We start from the raw sequence: 23382 nt of genomic DNA, 5'->3' as shown, positions 1-23382 counted from the left end.
ATTTAAAGGAATTCTGCCTTTGGAGAAAGTTAAAGTGTGCTGAACTGTACCCAGGTTTTTAGGTACCTCCCCCAAATAATCTGTAGTTGCAATAGATTCCTAAGAGCTAAGAAACAGGAGTAGGCTAGACAATCCACCAGCCTGCACTGCTATGCAATAATGTCACGGTTGAATTTCCACATCAGCTCCATTTTTCATCCAATTCCCTGTTAAACCTATCCCTCTTTATTGGGACAAGGCACAGCCATACATCGGGTCAAAATGTCCATTAAGATTAACACAAGCATCTGTGTCTTTATATGAAAACAGCCTTAACTCCAATAAGAGCCGGCTGGGACTCCTTACCTGTATGGCCAGCCAGCTCACGACTCACACGGACATTTCCTTCACGGGTCTTCAGGTTATAAATGGAACAGATGTTATCCAAGCCACCACAAGCAACATAGTTACCAGAAGGGGCATATGCACAAGTCATGACCCAGGAAGACCTCAGAGGAATGGCATGAACCTATTATTCAGACACAAAGAACACGATAATAGCACAAATTGACATGATACCTTATTTATAATGCACATTGAGAATACGGTCACATCAAATAGATTTTAAAAATTCACCTTATTACCAAGTGACAAGAGCAGAAGATTATGAATTTCCTTTGTTGCTTTACAATTAATTTTGCTAATTTACATTGTTGTTTGGCTTGGTTTCATAATATTCTTGCAAACAGCAACCACAAACAAAGAACGTAACTCGAGAATCAAATCCATCCGCACTGATACTTGGCTGAACACCAGAATTTGTGCAACTCTGACAGGTGCGGTAATAGGTTCAAGTGGAATACATTCAATACACTGCCTCGCCAGGACACAAAGATCTCAAGTTTAAAAATAAAATTCAACTAGCATTCCCATCACCATCTGGATTTTTCTATATCATTAATCCTTAATATTGATCTACACAATTAATATTCCTTCTGGCAATATATTAATTTCTCCATTTGAATAAAATATTCTGAAACTTCCCATATTAACACCATAGAATTGACTATATCATATTTACACTCAGGCCTCACATGTTGGATGAATGACAACAATCCAGTATTCCCCTGAAGCCAGTGTAGAGGACATCAAAAAGCTGTTTCTGAAGACATCAACTGGTCCGTCACAATCTAATTCCTAGTAGATAGTGACACTGCATAACAGCGCCTCAAAATTCAATGAAATGAGGAAAATGAAACAATGGAGCAAACTAGCACGTACAAATTTGTGGTTAAATAATATTGTTGGGGCAGCATCACTTTGCATAATGAATAGGAATAGGGATGTCTTGCTGCAATTGTACAGGGCGTTGGTGAGGCCACACCTTGGGTATTGTATGCAGTTTTGGTGTTCTTATCTGAGGAAGAATGTCCTTGCTACAGCGGGATTGCAGCAAAGGTTTACTAGGCTGATTCCTGGGATGGCAAGTCTGTCAAATGAGACTAAGTCGGTTAGGATTATATTCACTGGAGTTTAGAAGAGTGAGAGGGGATCTCATAGAAACTTATAAAATTCTAACAGGATTAGACAGGGTAGATTCAGAAAGAATGTTCCCGATGGTGGGGGAGTCCAGAACTAGGGGTAAACCTTTTTGGATTGAGGTGTGGAGACATGTCTTCACCCAGACAGTGGTGAATCTATGGAATTCACTACCACAAAGTAGTTGAGGCCAAAAGGTTGTGTGTTCAAGAAATTAGATATAGTTCTTCGGGCTAAAGGTGTCAAGGGATAATGGAGGGAGGGGCATGATCAAATGAATGGTGGAATAGGCTCGAAGGGTCAAATGGACTACTCCTGCTTCTAGATTCTATGTTTCCATGTTTCTAGGACAGATGAGGTTGGGAATTCTGTGCAAAGTAACACCTTCTGACTCCCCAAAGCCAAAGACATGCTGGTTAGGTGCACTGGCCACACTAAATTCTCCCTCAGTGTACCCGAACGGGTGCCGGAGTGTGGCGACTAAGGGATTTTCACAACAACTTCATTGCAGTGTTAATGCAAGCCTACTTGTGATACAAAAACTTAATCACTACAATGGAATACTCGCCTGGTTAAGTGCAACTTCAACAATACCCAATAAGCTCAACAGCATCAAAAACGAAGCATCCTTTGATTGTCACCCCCTCCAACTTAAACATCAAGTCCCCCCACCATCAATGCACAGTAACAGCAGTGTACCATGTACGAGATGCACTGCGGCAACTAGGTTATGGGATCACCAGCACAGCTTAATATTGAATAGGATGCCAAAGCTGCTAGCCATCAGACGGGTGAAGAATGGCATCGTCACTGACATGGATAGGGAGTTTGAAGCAGGGCGCATAGTTTTCCTAATGTTCCCTGAATGTGAGAGAAGGGGACCAAGAAAACATACTTTGGGCACTCGAAACAACAGCATGATGAAGGGAAAAAGCAGCACTGCTGGCAATTTTGTGACAACAACTGGATAAGGAAGAGAATAATAAGAGGACAGACCCTCTGAGCTGGACATGAACCAGTATTGGAAAGGGAAGGTGCAGCAACCCTGTCAACATCTGCACACGAAGTGGAAACATGCACTATAAAAAGGTCACAAAAATGTCATTTGTGACCTCGATTAAGGTTTTGTGACAGAGTTTGAAAGGTTCAGGAGAGTTGCAAGAAAGATAGAGATAGTAATTTGGGAAGTGACAGCATATTTAACAAATAATAAAAGCAGGACACTGCAGATGCTGGAAGTCTAAAATAAAAACAGAATACTGGATAAACTCAGCAGGTCTGGTAGCATCTGTGGGGAGAGAAACACAGTTAACCTTTCCCGTTCATGTGGCTCTTTCAGAGTGGTTCATACTTAACTTTGGAGAGAAAAGTTTGAGATAGGGCAAGTTTACAAAGATGAATGGAATCATTTGTTTTGAAAGGGAGGTGGTGGTGATGGTAGCTTTGAAAGGAAGGGAGACATCACCTAGGCAGTATTTATAACTCAGAGGCTTGGAAGGGAAGTTGGATATTCAGCAACATGGTGGCAGTGGGAACAGGAGATGAATTTGGAGGTCATACGAGGGGTGATAGAGAAACACGGGCTTAGGTCAAGGGCAGGGGCAGGTTTGGCACCCGAAGCAAAGGAAAACTGGGGAAGCAGCAGCAGAAGCTTCTTGACATGAGGGCGTTGATATTACTGTATAACTCGCAAAAATACGTACTCATGGTGAATATCAGGACATTCGAGTCCCGATCTGCAAGTGTTCACGTTTTTAGTGTTCTTTAATAACATTTAGCAGAGTCATATTTTTGCTGCACTTTAACTAATTATTTTTGAATGTAAAGTCCAATGGTTTTAAGATAAAATGATAGACTTGTTATAACCATGGAACGATTATGACAGAAAATGGCCATTCAGGCCATCGGTTCTGCTCCAGCCACGAAAAAGAAAAATAGAAACCAGCATCGCATTTCAATCCCAATTTTAAGCATCTGGTTCGTAGCCTTGCAGATTACAACACTTCAGCTGCAGATCCAGGTACCTTTTCAATGAGTTGAGCGTTTCTGTCTCAACCACAGGGAGACACCCTCTGGGTGAAAACACGTTTCCCCCATGTCTCTTCTAATCCTTCTGCCAATCACCTTAAACCTATGCCTGATGTTACTTGGCTAGGGGAAACAGGTCTTTCCTATCTACACCTATCTAAGCTGCTCAATTTTGTACACTTGGATTAGGTCACCCCTCAGCCTTCTGTTGAGGAAAACAACCCAGCCTATTCAATCGATCCTCATTGGCCCAAACAGCATATTACACAGTTCCAGCATTAAATCCCTGCTTTTGCATTCAATACTTCATCCAATAAAGGAATGCATTTAATATATTTTCTTCACCACCTTATCCACTTGCCCTGTCACCTTCAGAGACATGTGGACATGCACGTCAAAGTCTCTCACTTCTTCTAGCTCTCAATATACTACTGAGCATTCCCTTGATTTGCTGCCCCACCCCAAATGCACTACCTCATTTCTCTGCACTGAATTCCATTTGCCACTTTTCTGCCCACTCAACTAAACCATTAATATAATTCTGGAGACAGCATTTATCCTCTTCACTATCAACTACACGGTCAATTTTTGTATCATCTGCAGATTTCCCAATTTGTTCCTCCTTTACACTAGGCCCATAGTGTTTCCAGATTGGGTTAAATTAGGATCTTCCATGCACGGCTTATCTATACAGCAGGTGATGCTAATACCCATTGAGCTGCTGGAGGTAATATTACAAATTTTAAAGTTGCATAATTGTGATCCATAAGGTCAAGTGCTGCAGTTAAACACAATTAGGTGCCGTGGGGAAATTTTGAGTGCTCGACCATGTTAAGTGTAGCCATGGAAACTTTGAGTCAAATTCAATTCCAAAATTCAGACTGTACTCACCTTGTTTGTGGTGTAGCTATCCCAGATGATCAATTTCCCATCCTGGGAGGCACTGACTAGCAGTCTAGAGGGAGAAAAACACAAAACAGCTGATACCACTTTCAGAATTTTATCTGGAGTTCAATACTGACCTGTAAATTCTAAAATAAATTCAAGTATTTTGTATACCCTATAAATAAGTTTACAAGTCAAGAGTTTACAGAACTGAATACCCACAGGTAAATGTTTCACATGACAAATACAAGCAAAGTGTATTCCCCAGAACACCTTACTAACATGTGGTTAAACATGGGTATTTCAAAGTTTGTAAATGCCTAAAGCATTAGGTAGCTCTCAAAATGACTATTCCACTAGGCTGTTTTGCTCATCATATGCACTAAACCAAATTCAGCACAATACTAAATAGATTTAAAAGTTTCTTAAATAAACAATTATTTCAGATTTAATGGAGAAATTGTACAGTGGATTTCAACTTTGCTCTTTTACAAAATATTTCAACATCAAACCTAAATAATTCATCATAAAAAGCTATTTTATAAATAATACTTCATTTTAATTAATTCAACTTGATACTTTGGAGGTAAACAATAATAGTCCACAGTTTTAGCGCATTTTTGTACTCCATTTACATAACATGCTTAATGGAATTGGTTAGCATTAACTTTTGGCACTCAAGTACTGGACACTATTACATTTCCAATTTTATCAAAATACAGGTAAAATTATTAAGAGTTTAAAATTTTCCATATTTTCAGTGCTTCTAATGACAGGTGCAGTTATATACACCTCAGGTTTTCCTTCGTGCGTCATTAATTATCAAGGGTTCAATAACTTGGAGCAATAACAATCAAGGTCTGCAATACACTTTAATCTAAATAATTAAAAAAAAATTCAGTTTCTGCTTCTGAATTTTAGCTGTAACATTAATTAAGTCTCATGTTAACCTAATCACTATGCAATTTAGCTTTCTGCATATTGCAGTTATGGCAAATAATTTGACAAATTTAAATCTTTGAATATAATGCATCAAATTAGAGCGACCAGTTAAAATCTCTTCAAAGATATACCACTATATGCATTCAGCGTTTAGGATCCTTTATCAATAGGTATACTTCTATACAATTTTAAGGTTACAGGGGCCCATAATTATCAACTTTAATATTCCATTCCACAAAAATAAAGCATTTTGCGTGACATGCGTTATTTTCATGAAAGTCATAAACAGCAGCTGGAAGTGGTAAACAGCAAGCCACCTGACTGTAAGCGCAGGAAGGCTCTGCTTCGGTCAGATATATATTCAACAACGGAATGTTTACTAAAATCTGTATTTCAAAAAACAAGCTTGATTTAATAATGGACATTTTGGAAACAATAAATACATATTTTAAATTACATTTAACTTCTAAGTGGGTGGCCAAGGACAAATATCTAAACTATATTAAAGCACACATCTGACGAACAAAGGGAGGAGGGGAGTACCCGTTTGCTACTAGAATTTGGCAAAGTTGCCGAAATGCTGGGTCATACTGCTCATCTAAACAAACCCATTCCCTGATCGTCTCCAGGGTATAGATGCTTCTAATCACAAAGCAGTTAGATTTCCCCAGTGGTCTAATCCACACCTGCTTCAGTTTAATTAGCCAAGTCTTGGTTTGTGCATTTACCCATCCATATTTTGAAAATCTGGATGCTGAAACCCTTCTTTGCACGAAGCATCATCTTGCGTTGAAAATGAAAATGTTTCCAATGTCAGAATATGCAAAACCTAAAATAACAATGCATCAATTGTGCTGCATTAAACTTTGTTGGCAGGTTAGTATTTGTTTCATTTACTGTCCTACAGCATTTCAGCAAATCTGGTTTGACTGAATACTGATACGGATTACTGAAATCCGCACAAGTGTGAATGCAGCCAAGCAGGTTTCTCATTAAAAATAGTTACATGGTGACAGACCTTATTTAAAAAACTGTATTCCAATCATTGCTCAGTTTGCAAAACTGACATAACAAATTTTAATGGCATAAGAGAAAGATGTTTCATATGTGAACATCGTTCACAATATAACTAAGTTAAAGTTAACCCCCTCACCCAGAAGAAATCCAGTGCTAAGTAACTAGGTGATACAGTCCTTTATTCGTTCTTTCGTTTCAAGCCTCGACATCAACTGCACAGCATTAAAAACACTGCGGTTAACATTTTATGTTTTTACAGAATGCCACACGTTTATGTTGTGCACTGGTCTCTCTCCAGAGTCATTAGGTAATGAAAACAGGCCTGTTGGGATTAAGGAGCAAACAAAATTCCATTTAAAATGGCACTGTGCCAATGAGAAGACAGTTTGTTATTTTTTTTAAATCCTAATGAACTTACTTTATCCCATGCCACTGCTCTAACAGTCACCATCCATCTGAATCTATAATAACACTTAGAAAACAAGAGAACTAATGATGTACACACCTGGAGTCGGTACCCCAGTGCATTGCATAAATCTTAGCAAGGTGGCCTCGTAGTGTTCGCCTGGTACGCATCTGAATTCGACCCACTGGGTCAATGTTAGCTGTGATCTAAAGAGCAAAACAAAATGTCAGCTTGCATCAGAGAACCTTTTCCAGTTCACTTATTTCATAAGAATTTTAGAACCATGACCACAATAACCATAAACCTGAAACAATCCAATACTGAAAGATTCTTTTGTACTTAAACTAAAAACAGCAACTGCTGGGAACACTCAGCAAGTCCGGCAGCATTTGAGGACAGGAAAGTTGTTGTTTCAAGCTAAACATGACACTTCTGCAGAACATTCTGAAGAGCCTTTTGTTTTGAAGCATTAATTGTTTTTCTCTCTCCAGATACTGCTAGACCTTGGAATCAAGTACTTCAGAACTCAGAAATACTGCTAGTATTTCAAGCACTTGCTGTTTTTGTTTCAGATTTCCAGCACGCCCAACATTTTTCTTCTGAGCTTTTGCTGCTGGTATATTTATGAAGCTGGCAAACTGTAGCATTACATTCTGCACTCACTCCTTTCCTTCTCCCCTATGTACTCTATGAACCGAATGCTTTATCTGTATAGCGCGCAAGAAACAATACTTTTCACTGTATACTAATACATGTGACAATAATAGAGCAAATCAAATTGACAAAGCCAACAGGTTAATGAATCTAATCATGAAACGTTCTTTTCTGAGTAAGGAAAATTTAATAGCAGTAATAAGAATTCAGATAGACTCCCGACCATTAGCCCCAGCTCTCCTTCCCCAAGTGAAATAGCAAGCTGAGATCAGTTCACTCATGTAGAACAAAGATGATCCTTATTTATATATTTTACTATTATGTAGAAAGCTTAAAATTGTGGGAAAATAAGTTACATGACACCAGGATGATGAAAGATCGAAGAAACATTAACCCAAGGGTGAAAACATAAAATAGGGTACAGGCAGGGAAGTGGAGTTAAGAGCACAATCAGATCAGCCATGATCTTATCGAATGGTGCGGCAGACGCAATGGGCCGAATAGCCCAGCCCTGTTGCTATTTCTTATGACCTTATGAAAGCAGAAAGTATCCGCAGAAAAGTTTGGAACTAAAAATGGTATAGGTAGGAAAAGCATTTCAGCCACTGATTTTGAAATATAAATGGAAAGAGATATTTACATAACGGTTAGTAATTGAAGATGTCAAGAGTTATGGCCAAGTCCATTCAGTGATTTATCTTCTCTGTACAGCAAGTCCAGTGGTATGTCTGTGGTTGGGTGGACTAGAATGCCATTTCTGAAATTTGCTTACGCTGTCTATGGCAAATTAAATCTTAAAATTTTATGGACAATATTTAGATTTAAACTCCCTAATTTTACCAAAACCTCTCTCCAGTGCACCAGACTCTAGTTTGTATGAAAATTCTACAGGCCAGTAATATCATGACACATCCTTAGCTTAAGTGGTGACATGCAGCAAAAACATGTTAAACCTGTCATGGTCCAAGATGAAAAGATGATTTTGACTGCAATTATTTCTAAATGTATTTTTCGCAGCTGAATGTGCAGGATGAAAATTGAAATCCAAAGAATAAAACAGCACAAGAACAGGCCCTTCGGCCCTCCAAGCCTGTGCCAATCACTTTACCTATCTAAACCAACCACTTATATCCCTCTGTACCCCGCTTGTTCATATGCCTATCAAGGTGAGTCTTAAATGTGGCTAACGTAACTGCCTCAACCACCTCACTTGGCAGTGCATTCCAGGCCCCCACCACCCCATGTTAAAAACTTCTCCCAAATATCTCCACTGAACCTTTCCCCCCGATCTTGAACTTGTGCCCCCTTGTAATTGTCATTTCTGCCCTGGGGAAAAGCTTCCAACAGTTCACCCTATCTGTACCTTTTATAATTTTGGAAACTTCTATCACGTCGCCTCCTCAGCCTCCATCTTTCCAGGGAGAACAATCCCAGTTTATTCAACCTCTCCTCATAGCTAATACCCTCCATACCAGGTAACATCCTGGTCAACCTTTTCTGCACTTTCTCCAAAGCCTCCACATCCTTCTGGTAGTGTGGTGACCAGAATTGGACACCGTATTCCAAATGTGGCCGAACAACTGTTTTATACAACTGTAATATAATTTGCCAATTTTTATACTCGATGCCCCATCCGATGAAGGAAAGCATGCCATGTGCTTTCCTCACCACCTTTTCCACCTGTGCTGCCACTTTTAAAGATTTGTGGACCTGAACTCCCAGATCTGTGTGTCTATGCTCCTGATAGCTCCCACCTGAATTGGATCTACCAAAATGCATCATCACGCATTTGTCCGGATTAAATTCCATCTGCTGTTTCTCCGCCCAATTTTCCAGTCTATATATCCTGCTGTATTCTCTGACAATCTTCATCACAATCCGCAACTCCGCCAATCTTAGTATCACCCGCAAACTTAATCAGACCAGCTACGTCCCCCCCCCCCCCCGCCGCCCAAGTCATTTATATATATTACAAACAGCAGAAGTCCCAGCATTGATCCCTGCGGAACACCACTGGTTACAGACCTCCATTCAGAAAAAGACCCTTCCACTGCCACCCTCTTGACTTCTATGGCCAAGCCAGTTCCAAATCCATCTAGCTAGTTCGTCCCTGATCCCGTGAGATTTAATCTTTTGCACCAGCCTGCCATGAGGGCATGGAAGGTATTAGCTACATAGAAATCGAAACAAGAATTATTGACTGAATGTTGAAATGAGTTAATCTAGCCACCTTTGTAACGTGAACACAGTATACACGTCAGTAAACAAACTGGCTAATAGTTATTTCATAGTACAGGACTCGAGTACTGCTGGAAAAAAAAGATGTTGAAGCTTTTCGTTTTGCAATCAGGACACTTCGCAAGAATTACCGATATAAAGATTCACCCTGTATGAGAAGAGATGATTATTCTTAGAATCCATACAATGCAGAAAGAGGCCATTTGGCCCATCAAGCCTGCATCTACAACAGGCCACATCCCCGTAATCCCCCTGACACTAAGGGACAATTTAGTGTGGCCAATTAACCTAACTGCACAACTTTGGATTGTGGGAGGAAACCCATACAGACACAGGGAGAACATGCAAACTCCACATGGACAGTCGCCCAAGATCGGAATTGAACCCGGATCCCTGGCGTTGAGAGACAGCAGTGCTAATCACTGTGCTGCCCCCAAGTGCTGATTGGTTGGCAAATGGGCTCTGATTGGTTGAGGTGTTGACATGGAGAATGCACAAGTTGGTGGTAACTGACAGTTAACGGTCAAGCCAGCAGCTTGAGCCTGATTGGTCAAAGCATTGCCCTGAGGAATGAGTCAGCCAATGGCTGTCACTTTTGTTTAGCTGAAATGGGTGTAATGCGTGTACATTCTGTCTTCAAAGAACAGGGCCTATGAATTAATATATGCAGCTTCCAGTACACGTAAATCCATAGAATCCCTAAAGCGCAGGAGGCCGCCATTTGGCCCATTGAGCCTGTACCAACTCTGAAAGATCATCTCCCTCCTCACTCCAATAACCTTGTGCATTTACCATGGGCAATCCACCTCACCTGCACATCTTTGGACTGGGAGGAAACCCAAACAGACATGGAGAACATGCAAACTTTTTACAGTGTGCAACATGCTGCAACCCCACTGACAATTAAATTGGTTGTCAGGATTATTTGGCAAATGCTTGAATAGAGTTTGCAATCGTGTTGGGTATGGTCTGTACCTTGTCTGTTGTAAACAGCGCAAGGGACACGTTGTTTAATGTGATCCACCAGCCTTTGGGACATATGGTCTACATACCTAGCATCACACTGGCACGGAAATTCATATACGACATTACTCGTGTGATAGGCACAACATTGTTTTGGCTTGATGGCAGCTCCTGTTAATGGTGAATACCACTCATGCTGCTACTGCATGGTAGCAGTGTGAAACAGCTAGCTTCACTTGCTGCTCAAATTTATGAGATATCTTGCCCTACTAGGGTGGTCCGAAGTAGACTGGACATTTGTCAGGGCCAAAAGTGACAGCCTTCAGCCCAAGTCTGAGAGATATAAAGTGCAAAACATTCCATCAGGGTAGCCATTATCCCACAGGATACCTTTGGTGCCCCCTAATTTAGCATCAAACTTGTACGATGAGCAATTGAATCAGGCCTTATTTACAAGGCAGTCAATAAGACCAATCTTATAGCATGCGGAACTGTAAGAATCCCAAGTGCATATTGACCAGTGAAGGCAGGATTGAGGGAGACTGTGGTAGTGAACCTGTTGCCAGATTTATCAATAGTACATTAAGGAAAGGAAGTTGACAGGACTGCTCCATTTCAAGGGTAAACTTGGGTGGAGTTTGGAGCCATTAAGACATGTACATAAATTATTACATGTAGCTGCAAACTTAGATATAGCAATGGTATCATCTATATATTGGATATTTGAACAATGCTTAGCAGTTATCTCAGTCATGTGATGCAGTCCCCATGGCAACACCTCAACCAGAGCCTGCTTCCTAACCAATCAGCACTTTCTTCTCAGAGTATAAATTGTTTACTCTTATAAATCGGTATTCTTGTGAAATGTCCTGCTGAGTGCAAGAAAAGCTTCAATGTGTCTATTTTTTCAGCAAGACTTGTAAACTGTAAAAGTTGTGCAAACATTTCAAGAAAAATAACAAGCCTTTAAAAATTGAGGAACCACAAAGTTTCGCTGACCATTATATCTAATCTGGCTAACTCGGCATTGTAGATTACAGGAATCCGTTCAAATCCATGGTATGTTTATAGAATCTAAGAAGTTATTTTCTTTTTAATGTTTTGACAAGACTTGTCCAAGTAAAAATTTTAATATCCTTCCATTATAAAATTCATTATTCTGTAGACAATTGATTTTAATTGCTCATTACAAATCCCCAAAAGATTAATTAATTTTTAAAGTTTTATAAATTTCAAAATTCTTAAGATATTTCTCTTTCCCTTCTGTTTCCAATTAAAATGTTTTATTTCCTTCATCATTATAACTTTTAATTTGTGTTACAGCTCTTCCCATGATTGATATCATTCCCTCCATAGGATACTTGGAACTACAAACAACCAAGGTGTCAATGTCTTCTACAATTTATCAACTGCTTGCCATAAATCCTTTAAAAATCCAGAATCCCATTCGCTTCCTTATATCCGATTTTGCCAAAGTTCTGAAGTCTTAAAGTAATTAATTAAATACTGGTACACTGATTGGGGTGACAGTCGGTTAGCATGTTTGGCTGTCAAAAGAAAGATTGTGGTTTAAGGCCAATGAAGAAGTTCATTGTTTTGTTTGCCAGTGGCTTTGCTACAGGTGGTGCCGTGTGCCAAGTACAGTTGCATGACCCATTAGCGCTAGGTAGCATACTGTTAACAAGGAAGAGCCAAATGCATAAAGTCTTTCCTGCCTGTACACAGTCTTTGCAACAGCAAGACCCCTGTAGTGCCTCCTTGCAGTGACACACAGAAACTAGGCACCCTACATTGAACTGCAGGGGGTCACGGAGAAACTTTGGTTCCCAGAGACATGATACACAGGCTGACCGGTGCGGGGACACACCCTGGCCTGCTCTCAACCTGCTACGGGTCAAATGGAACTCACTTCCTTGTGCCACAGGCACTGGGGTGTCCTATAGGCAGTTGATGAGCTCTTTAGCAAATGCAACTCCTGAATGGGCCCTTAAAGTGTCTTGCTTTGAATTCAGTCTAAGGTCTGGAGAGAGAGAGAAGCCTAAGGTGGGCAAGTCTAAGCCTCTAAATCCTGCTCAGGCTACGCTGCCAAAGAAATGCAGACGGCAATTCAGCGATACTCTTACCAGCAAGGGAGCAAATCGCGAGGTGGCAGTTTACAGCTTTTCAACCCAGTTCAACAGCATAAGGGATGGACGCTTCCAACAGTGGGAAGCATTATTACATTCTACAGGTTAGTCACCATCCACCTCAAGCTGGGTAACCTGCAGCCAGTAAGGTACTGCGCTGCCTACGTCTGCTTTTCTCTATGAGTACATGAGGATAAAGATCCTATCCTGACAATCGGACAGTAAACAGGCACCCAAAAAACAAATGAAGATTCGCCAGCTTGGAAACTGGTGCCCTGGCATGCATGAAGACTTGCAGTCAACATAAACTCTAGCTGATAATCAATGTAAGTGTGACACGTGCAATAGGCTAGAATTTGCCACAACAATGTTGTTTCAGAAGCTTCAAAGCCGACGTCAGCCCTGCAAACATGGTACCTGCACAGATCATCCCACACCAAGGGGCAACTTCATGTGTGACACGTGTGGCAGACTTTGCCTTCCCAGAATCAGCTTGTTCAGTCACCAAAAGAAGTGCAACATTTAATCTCAATTCAACACATCCAAGTTCTGCAGTTTCATTCCCATCATCTCTTGCAGATGGAAGGATGCCAACTAATCAGGTCAGGGATCACTAAAAACTAATTTAGCCCCAGAATAATGAAGGGGAAATTTGTTGGAAACAAATTCTTTCAATGTTTGACAAAATAAACATAAAAATATATAAAATAGGAGATTGGAATGATTTTCTCTCCGGGAGGGGAGCTAAAATAGCGGTAATGCCCACTATGCTGCAAGTTCTGTGATGCTATAAACATGGCATGGTTTTGAATGGATTTCTGTGATCTATAATGCAAAGTTAGCCAGTCTGAACACCATGGGTCAAGAAGTGTATTTGCTCTCCTATTAAAGGAAATTTTGGCCCAGAAAACTTTGCAGCACACAGCAAAAAAAAAACCCCTTTGGTTGAAGAGGCTAGATTCACTTATTTCAACGTTCAGTAAACAAATCTTTGAAGCTTTTGCTGCACCCATGCAGGGTTTATGGATAATATTTATCTCTCTACTATCTCTAGATATATTTTGTCCCCCCTCCCCCCCCCCAAAGGTATTGCCTCTTCATTCATCTACAAAGGCCATAGGCCTCGTTCACTAATCTGTTTATGACCTCCTCGAGTTCCTCCAAGTTCTCCCTCACATTTTGTACTACTCCCCAATTTGATATCACTCAGCAAATGTTATTCCTGCTCTGCCTACGCCCAAATTATTTCTACAAACAGCGAGTACTAGACTGGGTTGCAAGATGCCAATTTGTTGATCACATTTTGTTATTTTTCCTGTCTGTTATTTGCTGCTGTTTGAGCTACATTCTCATGCTTCAAATTTCACAGGTTCCTTCCACCTCACTTTATCAAATATTTTTTGAACATCCATACATATATTATTGACTGCATTTTTAAAAATCGCTTCATATTCCAATTATTTCAACAATAAACAAATTAATTTAACAGCCTGTCCTTTACGGATGCATGCTGGTGGCCTGACTAGCCCGTTTCTTTGAGTATCCTCTAATGACAACTGAAAGAAGATTTACCTTCCCCTTCTTAAAAATTCGCTTTTTCTGAAGCTTGTAGCTAAACTACTTAAAAATATCTAAAGGTGGAAAAGCTTGTAGCCGATCTAATAATCAGAATATGCCATCACTAACTATATCCTTACCTGGGCCAGAGTGGCATCTGCACATGCTTTTCTGGCATCCTGAAAAGGAAAATGGGAGACAAATTAAAAATTGCACCAACATATTCCCATAAAAGTCCATCTAGAATGGTCAATATCTTCTAGAGCATTCTTGTAATTCAATCTGTCGAAAAATGATTTGTCAATTTTGATTTTCTTAAATTCCTTGGAACGTGGAAGACAATAGCAAAGCTGTATTTGTTACCCATCCCCAGCTGTCCAAGAGCATTGAGGACTTGTCTTATGAAGAAAGATTGAGCAGTTTAAGCCTATACTTGCTGGAGTTGAGGAGAGTGAGGGGAAATCTAATTTAAGTACAAGACTCTGAAGGAGATTGACAGGGTAGACAGAGTGGATGTTTCACCTTGTCGGAAATTCTAGAACGAGGCACCACAGCTTTAGGTTAAGGGGTGGCAGATGTAAAACAGAAATGAGGAATTACTTCATTCAAAGGGTTGTGAATCTGTGGAATTCTCTACTCCAGAGTGCAGTAAACATTGGAATACTAAACAAATGAGATAGATAAGTTTCATTAGTGTGGGATGAAGGGTGCTGGAGAGCAGACAGGAAGATGGAGATAAGATCAGCAATGATTGCAGTGAATGGCGGAGCAAGCTCGAGGGGCTGAAATGTCTACTCTTGCTCCTATGTCTTTTTTTCCAAATGTTTGAGACAACACAATGTGGACTTGGGGCTGTGTAGGCCCCACCAGGTAGAGGCAGCAGGACACCCACGAACCAATTGGGTTCAAAATATTCAGCAGCTTCCATGGCACTTGTTTTTTTAAGGTTTTGGCCAAGGTGTATTGAATTCAACTTCACAATTTGCTGCAATGGAATTGGAATTCATGACTTCCAGCTGCTGTTCAATGCAACAGTCACTGGGCGACTGCAAACTGTTTATTCTGAAAACTTTTAGAACAGCCACAATTTTTAAACAGACATGAAGTTAAAAAAAGTCAGAATACACTAATGATGATTACTTTAGTTCGAGTTCAGTGAAGTGATACTGTAATGCGAAAAACACGTGAATAGCCCGGAACAAATTCATCAGGTCAGTCAATTCCATTTAGTTGGACTTTGGTTGTGCTTACTCCCAAAATATACAATTACCAGAAATGGCAATAATCCTCTTCAGCAGTTTCATAGAATCCCTACAATGCAGGAGGAGGCCCTAGGCTGCTATGGGAGGCAAAGGAGGAGATTGCAGGGGCTTTGACCCGAATTTTCAATTCCTCTCTTGCCACAGGGGAGGTGCCAGACGATTGGAGAACAGCTAATGTGGTTCTGCTATTTAAGAAGGGTTGTAGAGACAAGATGTGGAGATGCCGGCGTTGGACTGGGGTAAGCACAGTAAGTCGTCTCAACAACAGGCTAAAGTCCAACAGGTTTATTTGGTAGCACAAGCCACAAGCTTTCAGAGCGCTGCTCCTTCATCAGGTGAGTGGGAGTTGTGTTCACAAACAGAGCATATAAAGACACAACCTCAATTGACAAGATAATGGTTGGAATGCGATTCTTTACAGGTAATCAAGTCTTAAAGCTACAGACAATGTGAGCGGAGAAAGGGTTAAGCACAGGTTAAAGAGGTGTGTATTGTCTCCAGCCAGGTCACTTCGAGAGATTTTGCAAGACCAGGCAAGTCGTGGGGGTTACAGATAGTGTGACATGAACCCAAGATCCCGGTTGAGGCCGTCCTCACGTGTGTGGATCTTGGCCATCAGTTTCTGCTTAGCGATTCTGCGTTGTCGTGTGTCGTGAAGGCCACCTTGGAGAATACTTACCCGAAGATCAAAGGTCGAATGCCCGTGACTGCTGAAGTGTTCCCCAACAGGAAGAGAACACTCCTGCCTGATGATTGTCGAGCAGTGTTCATTCATCCGTTGTTGTAACGTCTGCATGGTCTCCCCAATGTACCATACCTCGGGACATCCTTTCCTGCAGCGTATCAGGTAGACAACATTGGCCGATTTGCAAGAGTATGTACCGTGTACCTGGTGGATGGTGTTCATGTGAGATGATGGCATCCATGTCGATGATCCGGCACATCTTGCAGAACAGTGACCATGACACCACACAACCCTGCCACAGCAACTTCTGCAAGACGTGCCGGATCATCGACACGGGTGCCATCATCTCACGCGAGAACACCGCCACTTCAGCAGTCACGGGCATTCAGCCTCTGATCTTCGGGTAAGTGTTCTCCAAGGCGGCCTTCACGACACACAACAACGCAGAATCGCTGAGCAGAAACTGATAGCCACGTTCCGCACATGAGGACAGCCTCAACCGGGAACTTGGGTTCATGTCACAATATCTGTAACCCCCCCACGACTTGCCTGGGCTTGCAAAATCTCACTAACTGTCCTGGCTGGAGACAATACACACCTCTTTAACCTGTGCTTAACCCTTTCTCCGCTCGCATTGTCTGTAGCTTTAAGACTTGATTACCTGTAAAGAATCGCATTCCAACCATTATCTTGTAAATTGAGTTTGTGTCTTTATATGCCCGATTTGTGAACATAACTCCTACTCACCTGATGAAGGAGCAGCGCTCCGACAGCTTGTGGCTTTTGCTACCAAATAAACCTGTTGGACTTTAACCTGGTGTTGTGAGACTTCTTATTGTAGAGACAAGCCAGGGAAGTAAAGACCAGTGAGCCTCACGTCAGTGATAGGGAAACTATTGGAGAAACTTCTGAAGGAGAGCATCTATCCCCACTTGGAGAGGCAAGGTTTGATCAGGGACAGTCAGCATGGCTTCGTCAGAAGGAGGTCATGCCTAACAAAGTTGACTGAATGTTTTGAGATGGTGACCAGGTGTGTAGATGAGGGTAATGCAGTTGATGTAGTTTATATGGATTTCAGAAAAGCCTTTTACAAGGTCCCACATGGGAGACTTGTAAAGAAGGTAAATACACATGGGTACAGGGTAATTTGATAAAGTGGATTCAAAATTGGCTCAGTTGTAGGAATCAGAGGCTGCTTTAGCGACTGGAAGCCAGTGTCCAGTGACATACCATAGGGATATGTGTTGGGCTCCCTATTATTCGTCATTTACATAAACAACATTGATGACTACGTGAGGGGTAGGATTAGTAAGTTTGCAGATGACACAAAGATTGGCCAGGTGGTTAACAGTGAGGCGGAGTGTCTTGGGCTACAAGAAGATATAGATGGAATAGTCAAATGGGTAGATAAGTGGCAGATAGAACATAGAACATAGAACATTACAGCGCAGAACAGGCCCTTCGGCCCACGATGTTGCACCGACCAGTTAAAAAAAAACTCTGAAAAGTGAGGTGATACACTTTTGAAGGAGTAATTTGACAATGAAGTACTCAATGAATTACAGGACACTAGGAAGTTCTATGGAACAAAGGGACCTTGGTGTGTTGTCCATAGATCTCTGAAGGCAGAAGGGCATGTTGCTAAAGTGGTGAAAAAGGCATGTGACACTTGCCTTTATCAATCAAGGCAGAGATTACAAAAGCAGCGAAGTCATGCGGGAGTTGATAGAACTTTGGTGAGGCCACGGCTAGAGTACGGTGTGCAGTTTTGGTCACCACATTATAGGAGGGATGTGATTGCACTGGAGGGGGTGCAGAGGAGATTCACCAGGATGCTGCTTGGGATGGAACATTTAAGCTATGAAGTGAGATTGGATAGGCTCGAGTTGTTTTCGTTGGAGCAGAAAAGACTGAGGGGAGATCTGATCGAGGTGCACAAGATTATGAGCAACATAAACAGAGTGAATAAGGAGCAGCTGTTCCCCTTAGTTGAAGAGTCAATCACAAGGGGACATAGGTTCAAAGTGAGGGGCAGGAGGTGGGGGGGGGGGGGGGTGCAGAATGATGGTTGGAATGTGCTGCCTGGGACGGTGGTAGAGGCGGGTTGCCTCACATCCGTTAAAAAGTACCTTGATGAGCACCTGGCACGTCACAACATTCAAGGTCATGGGTCAAGTGCTGGTAGATGGTGGTGGGAATTCAAATTCTTCTCGTGTGTCAGTGCAGACTCGATGGGCCAAAGGGTCTCTTCTGCTGTATGATTCATTGAGCTCATCAAGCCTGCAATAACAACAATCCCACCCAGGCCCTATCCCCGTAACACCAACACTAAGGAACAATTTATCACGGCTAATCTGGCCCACACATCTTTGGACTGTGGGAGGAAACTGGAGCACCCGGAAGACACGCACGCAGACAGGGGGAGAATGTGCAAACTCCACACAGTCACCCGAGACTGGAATTGAACCCAGATCCCTGGCGCTGTGCTAACCACTGTGCCACCATGTCGCCCAAAATGATTTTTTAAAAAATCCCATTAACTTTTGCACTAAATGAAACATGGTAAGAAACACATTTGATAAAAGCCATTGCTTTCTTTGGCAACAACTACAAACAGGTTTTGCTTTCTCAGAACTGTGAATGGAGGAAATTCTTCTGCTAGCAATCTTATACCTTCCATTGGAAAATAAAATTAAACACTAAGCTTATTTCAAGAAGTCACTTACCCATTAGTTCAATTTTAATCATTTACATTGTGACAAAGCCCAGAGGTCCATAATTGGGAAAAAATTTGAATGAAACCTATTCAGAAATATAATCTATTTTTCTGTGTTTCGAAATAAACGATTCGCCAGACATTTCTATATGCTGAGGTGGTTAGTTGGCAGCAGTCTTGTGAACTCAGATGACATTGTGCCCATGCCTTCTGATTCTTTCAATCCGTTTCTGTTCACCCCCAACTAGAAGAGTGTTGAAAAGCGAAACCCAAAAGGAACTTCTCCTCATTAGACCAATGCAGATATTTTCCATGGCCTGGTGAAAATGCACCGGCAACATGAGATCAAATGAGATGCAATCCTTCGAAGCAGAATTTATTTAATCAGACATACCAGTTCATCAGATTATATGTCTGCTGGGTTGCATTTTTATACTAAGAATAGTCACATATTGAGTTGGCTTATCTTGAAGTGTCGAGCTGGATCAGGCTGGCAAAGAATGAGGCACACGTCTGAACCCCGTCTTCAAATGCAGGCCACTGAAAAATCCATCATCTGATTGCCCGATTATCGCAATTCAGCAGTTGGGGTTATGGGGCTACAGCACAAGTCTGCTCTGAACTGACTCGGGGTGGCGGCGGCGGGGGGGGGGCACAGGATGGTCTTTATGGGAGATGGAAAACACATGCCGCGTGGGTGCAGCATAGCACTTTGGGGATGGGGCCCAAGAGGTGTTGCACAATTCAGACACCAGAGGGTCAAGATGAGAACAGCTCCTTTCCCAATAGTAGCGTTTTCAGCTTGAACACTTTGAATGGTTCATACTTATCCAATTGATTGTTTCTGCAGGACTATCAACTGCTAAAGAAGCTGTTTTTTGTTTGGCATATCCTACATCGTGTCCCTGGCGATATAATAATCGACGCACTTCAAAAAATAGCGAGAAGCATTTTGATACTACTAACTTGGAGCATATATACTAGCAAGTGGGCTAAATGGCCTCTGTCTGTGCTTCAAATTCCATACAATACATCAATGCATTCATGTGCATAAGCAGTAGCTGAACCAGTTTAGGTATAGTGCGCACAAATTTCACCAACATGTGCAGCTGAAAGGTACCAAAGTGCTTAGATTATTCACCCACTCATCCAGCAATGGAATCGTTGCTGTAGATAGGTAATTTGTATCATGTGCATGATGGACTATAGGAAAGTCAGCTGCCAACCAGGTAAACATGTTTTGCAGTTAATGAAGCCCATAAATCTTAACAAACAATCTGACTGACTACCCAGTGAATGTAGAAATCAAAGGTACAAATGTCTCTGATCTTCAAAACCATTATTTTAACAGGTCTTAGAACGTTGTTGGAACCAGAGTGCTCAGAACACCTTAAGTGGACATTGTACATTCATATATCAGAGACAGGATCAAAACACATATCTGACATTCAGTACCTTGAACCCCTGGAGACTTCTGACTTGCTGACTGCAGGCGGAATAATTCCAATTAAAGCACAAGTAATTTGGGGGTTAAGGAGGTTTCAAATTCAGGGGACAGATAAACAACTAGCTAATCAGCCCCACCAAAGGAAACTCCCTACTGGCCAACCACAATGCACATGAATATTAGGTCTGAAACACACTTTCTCACCTCCCTAAATTATAGCATGTCAAGATACTGAACTTACTATACAGGAAACTACAGATACAATCTACCATTCACAGTATAGTGCACTGATAGCAATACAGTTATTCCTTTTAAGTTTAATTTTTTTTAAAAACTGCCTACTTATGAATTCAAAGCAAACTATAGTTCTGCATTTGCAAATGTGGGCTAGCTGATGCAATACTCACTCGGATCTGATTCTTCAGTTGCTCAGCCTCCTGACGTAATTGATCCAGTTCACTCATTTTCCTGTACTAAACTTGTGCTTTATTGCCTCCACTGGGATACACTGATATCTGAAAAAGAAATGGTAGCAATGCATAATCTGAAAACGATCAGAGATTAAAGGAAAAAATAATCCAATAAAGCTAAAGTGTAGGAGGGGAGTCAAAGGACTGCAAGCCAGATTTTCCATTACTTTTAGGTAGAAAAAAATTCATAAGGAAAGCATCAGGATTAAATTTATGATCAAAATTTCAAAACACTAACAGAATTGACTTTTAAAATTTTACTCCACATTTTACATGTAATCAAAATTAAGCAACTATTATGCAGATACAAAATGCTGGAACACCTAGTAAAGCATTCCAGAGCACCTCATATCTATTTTTCTTTTAAATTCTCTTCGCACTGAGGGGTAGAAAGAATCTCCACCAACAGCGCTGCTTCAACCAGGAAAAAGATTCTTCATTATTGCATACTTACAATTATGACTTGCAATTCCTTTTGAGTTTCTAAATGTCAGCTTGTCCTAATAGTTCACCACTTTCCTAGAGTCTAGTCTATTCGTTAGGTGTGTATGGCTGCGTCTTTCTCAGCAGTATAATTCACTCAGGCTCAATGTTGTTGATTCGGATGCTAAGCCAAATCGGTTTAACAAAAATCTGCTGATTACACAAACCCACCACAATCCATGACCCAAATCCAGTTACTGCCATAAGACTCGCAATTTACATTTATACCACTGCCCCTCTCTATGCTAAGCTAATAGAAAACTGGCATTTCGATGGAACAATAGCTAGGTTCCATTTATAGCTGGGAGATGTGATTTTCAGAGAAATTAGAATTACAAAAATCACTTTGGTTCTTTTCTGTTACCTGAACAAGAATCTACTTGCCATTTCACAGACACTAATAAATCAAGTTGCATTAACTGAAATGATTGTTCCAATGGTTAATTTTACCACTATGTTACAAATACAATGGATAAGTCATGCAGCAGCTCAAACTGACCTGCTTGGGAACTACACATTTTGGTACAGTACATCCCCTTCAAAGGTTTCTTGAAAAATCCAAACTACAGACAAACTTGACCAACTAAATTTCTCAATGGTTAAGATTTTTCAAGAAACAAACTCGCAATTAAACATTTAATTCTGATTGAACAATTCTATATTTTTGTAACTATAGAAACTTTACAATATGAACTTAAATGTAACTATGGCTGACAAAATTCACTGTCCAACTCGCCAGGATGACAATTTTATTTGAAGTGAATACCTCGATCACAACAGCACAGGAATTAAGTCTCAATTGCAAAATGGCTTCCAACCAGCAATTTGATTGGCCCATTCTCCTAAACTGGGTTTGCAGCTAGGCAATGACACCAAATCCTTTAATCTTTTTATGAAAAAATATGCCAGGGTCAATGCTATCAGAACAAGATCTAATCCATAGGGCTGTCATTACCATTTACTGCTCAGTGTAATGAATGACCTCTATGCCATTTTAATCATACTAATTTACTCACTTACAGTGTAGCTTTAACTTTCTCAGTAGCTGATGCATCTAGACAGATCCAATACACAATGGAGGTCAAATTTGAGGCTTGCTATGTTACTAATACTATTAATTCCTACCAATTGGCCTGGTGTTATGGTAATATTCCAATTATTTTAGTGTTTAGAGTCTCCTCAGAGAGACTATGCACTGGCTCCATATAACATTCAGCATGCTGGCCTATGGATTGTTAATTTTGCTTTGAATTCAAAATGAAATTAAGTAAATTTGACTACTTTTAGAAGAGCACTCAGAAATGATCCAAAGATCCATTTCAAAGTCTGTACTATAATTGTGGTGACAGTCTTTAGAACTACTGAGACTTCTGGTAAGTCTTCATCATTAGTAAAATTCATGTTCTCGGGTCAAGATGTCTTGCAAGCAAATTGAAAGTTGCAGCCAGTGAGAGGAAGGTAATTTTAATATCTCCTCACTGGTGAACAAAAATAACAACTGACATCCAATATTGTACTCTGCTCTCATGGTGCACAGGCACTTATGGCTAAATGAAAGATAGTGCAAGGCTTCAGCTTGTGTGTGCTGGGTTTGACTATACCATGCTCAATAACAGTAGATAGAAAATAAATTTCACAGGATCCGAAGCCCCAAATTATTTTCAAATAATGCATATATATTTTCATTTATATATGCCTGTAAGAACATACATAGTCTACACCACTTAACTGATTTTTAATGTATGCTCAGCTTACTGGATACGACTTTTCAATTATTTCGCAAGATATTTTGATTAATAAACTGTAGGTATAAAGAGATCAGTAATGTGCGACCACAATGAAAAGTCAAAATCCTGGAACTCCCCCTTTAACAGCATTGTGGGTGCACCTACACCACATGGACTGTAGTAGCTCACCAGCACCTTTGAGGGTAATTAGGGGTGGGCAATAAATAAGCACTGCCCACATTCCAAGAATGAATGAAA

The 23382-nt window shown here is 40.8% G+C and overlaps 1 protein-coding gene across 1 annotated transcript in view; it reads right to left on the bottom strand.

Moving 5' to 3' along the window:
• Window positions 1-23382, bottom strand: part of LOC144509811 (guanine nucleotide-binding protein G(I)/G(S)/G(T) subunit beta-1) — an 80602-nt gene that overhangs the window by 9944 nt on the left and 47276 nt on the right. Inside the window, exons 2-6 of the mRNA XM_078238635.1 lie at window positions 20852-20959; window positions 14475-14513; window positions 6896-7002; window positions 4438-4501; window positions 346-508 (exon numbers count right to left, since the gene is read on the bottom strand). Coding sequence (XP_078094761.1) covers window positions 346-508; window positions 4438-4501; window positions 6896-7002; window positions 14475-14513; window positions 20852-20908 — 430 coding nt within the window. The 5' untranslated portion in view covers window positions 20909-20959. The remainder of the gene's footprint in view (window positions 1-345; window positions 509-4437; window positions 4502-6895; window positions 7003-14474; window positions 14514-20851; window positions 20960-23382) is intronic.

This window comes from Mustelus asterias, chromosome 22 (genome assembly GCF_964213995.1).
Source record: "Mustelus asterias chromosome 22, sMusAst1.hap1.1, whole genome shotgun sequence".
Classification (NCBI taxonomy): Eukaryota; Metazoa; Chordata; class Chondrichthyes; order Carcharhiniformes; family Triakidae; genus Mustelus; species Mustelus asterias.
The sequence above is the reverse complement of the archived record's forward strand: the minus strand, read 5'-3'. Positions and strand labels throughout refer to the sequence as shown.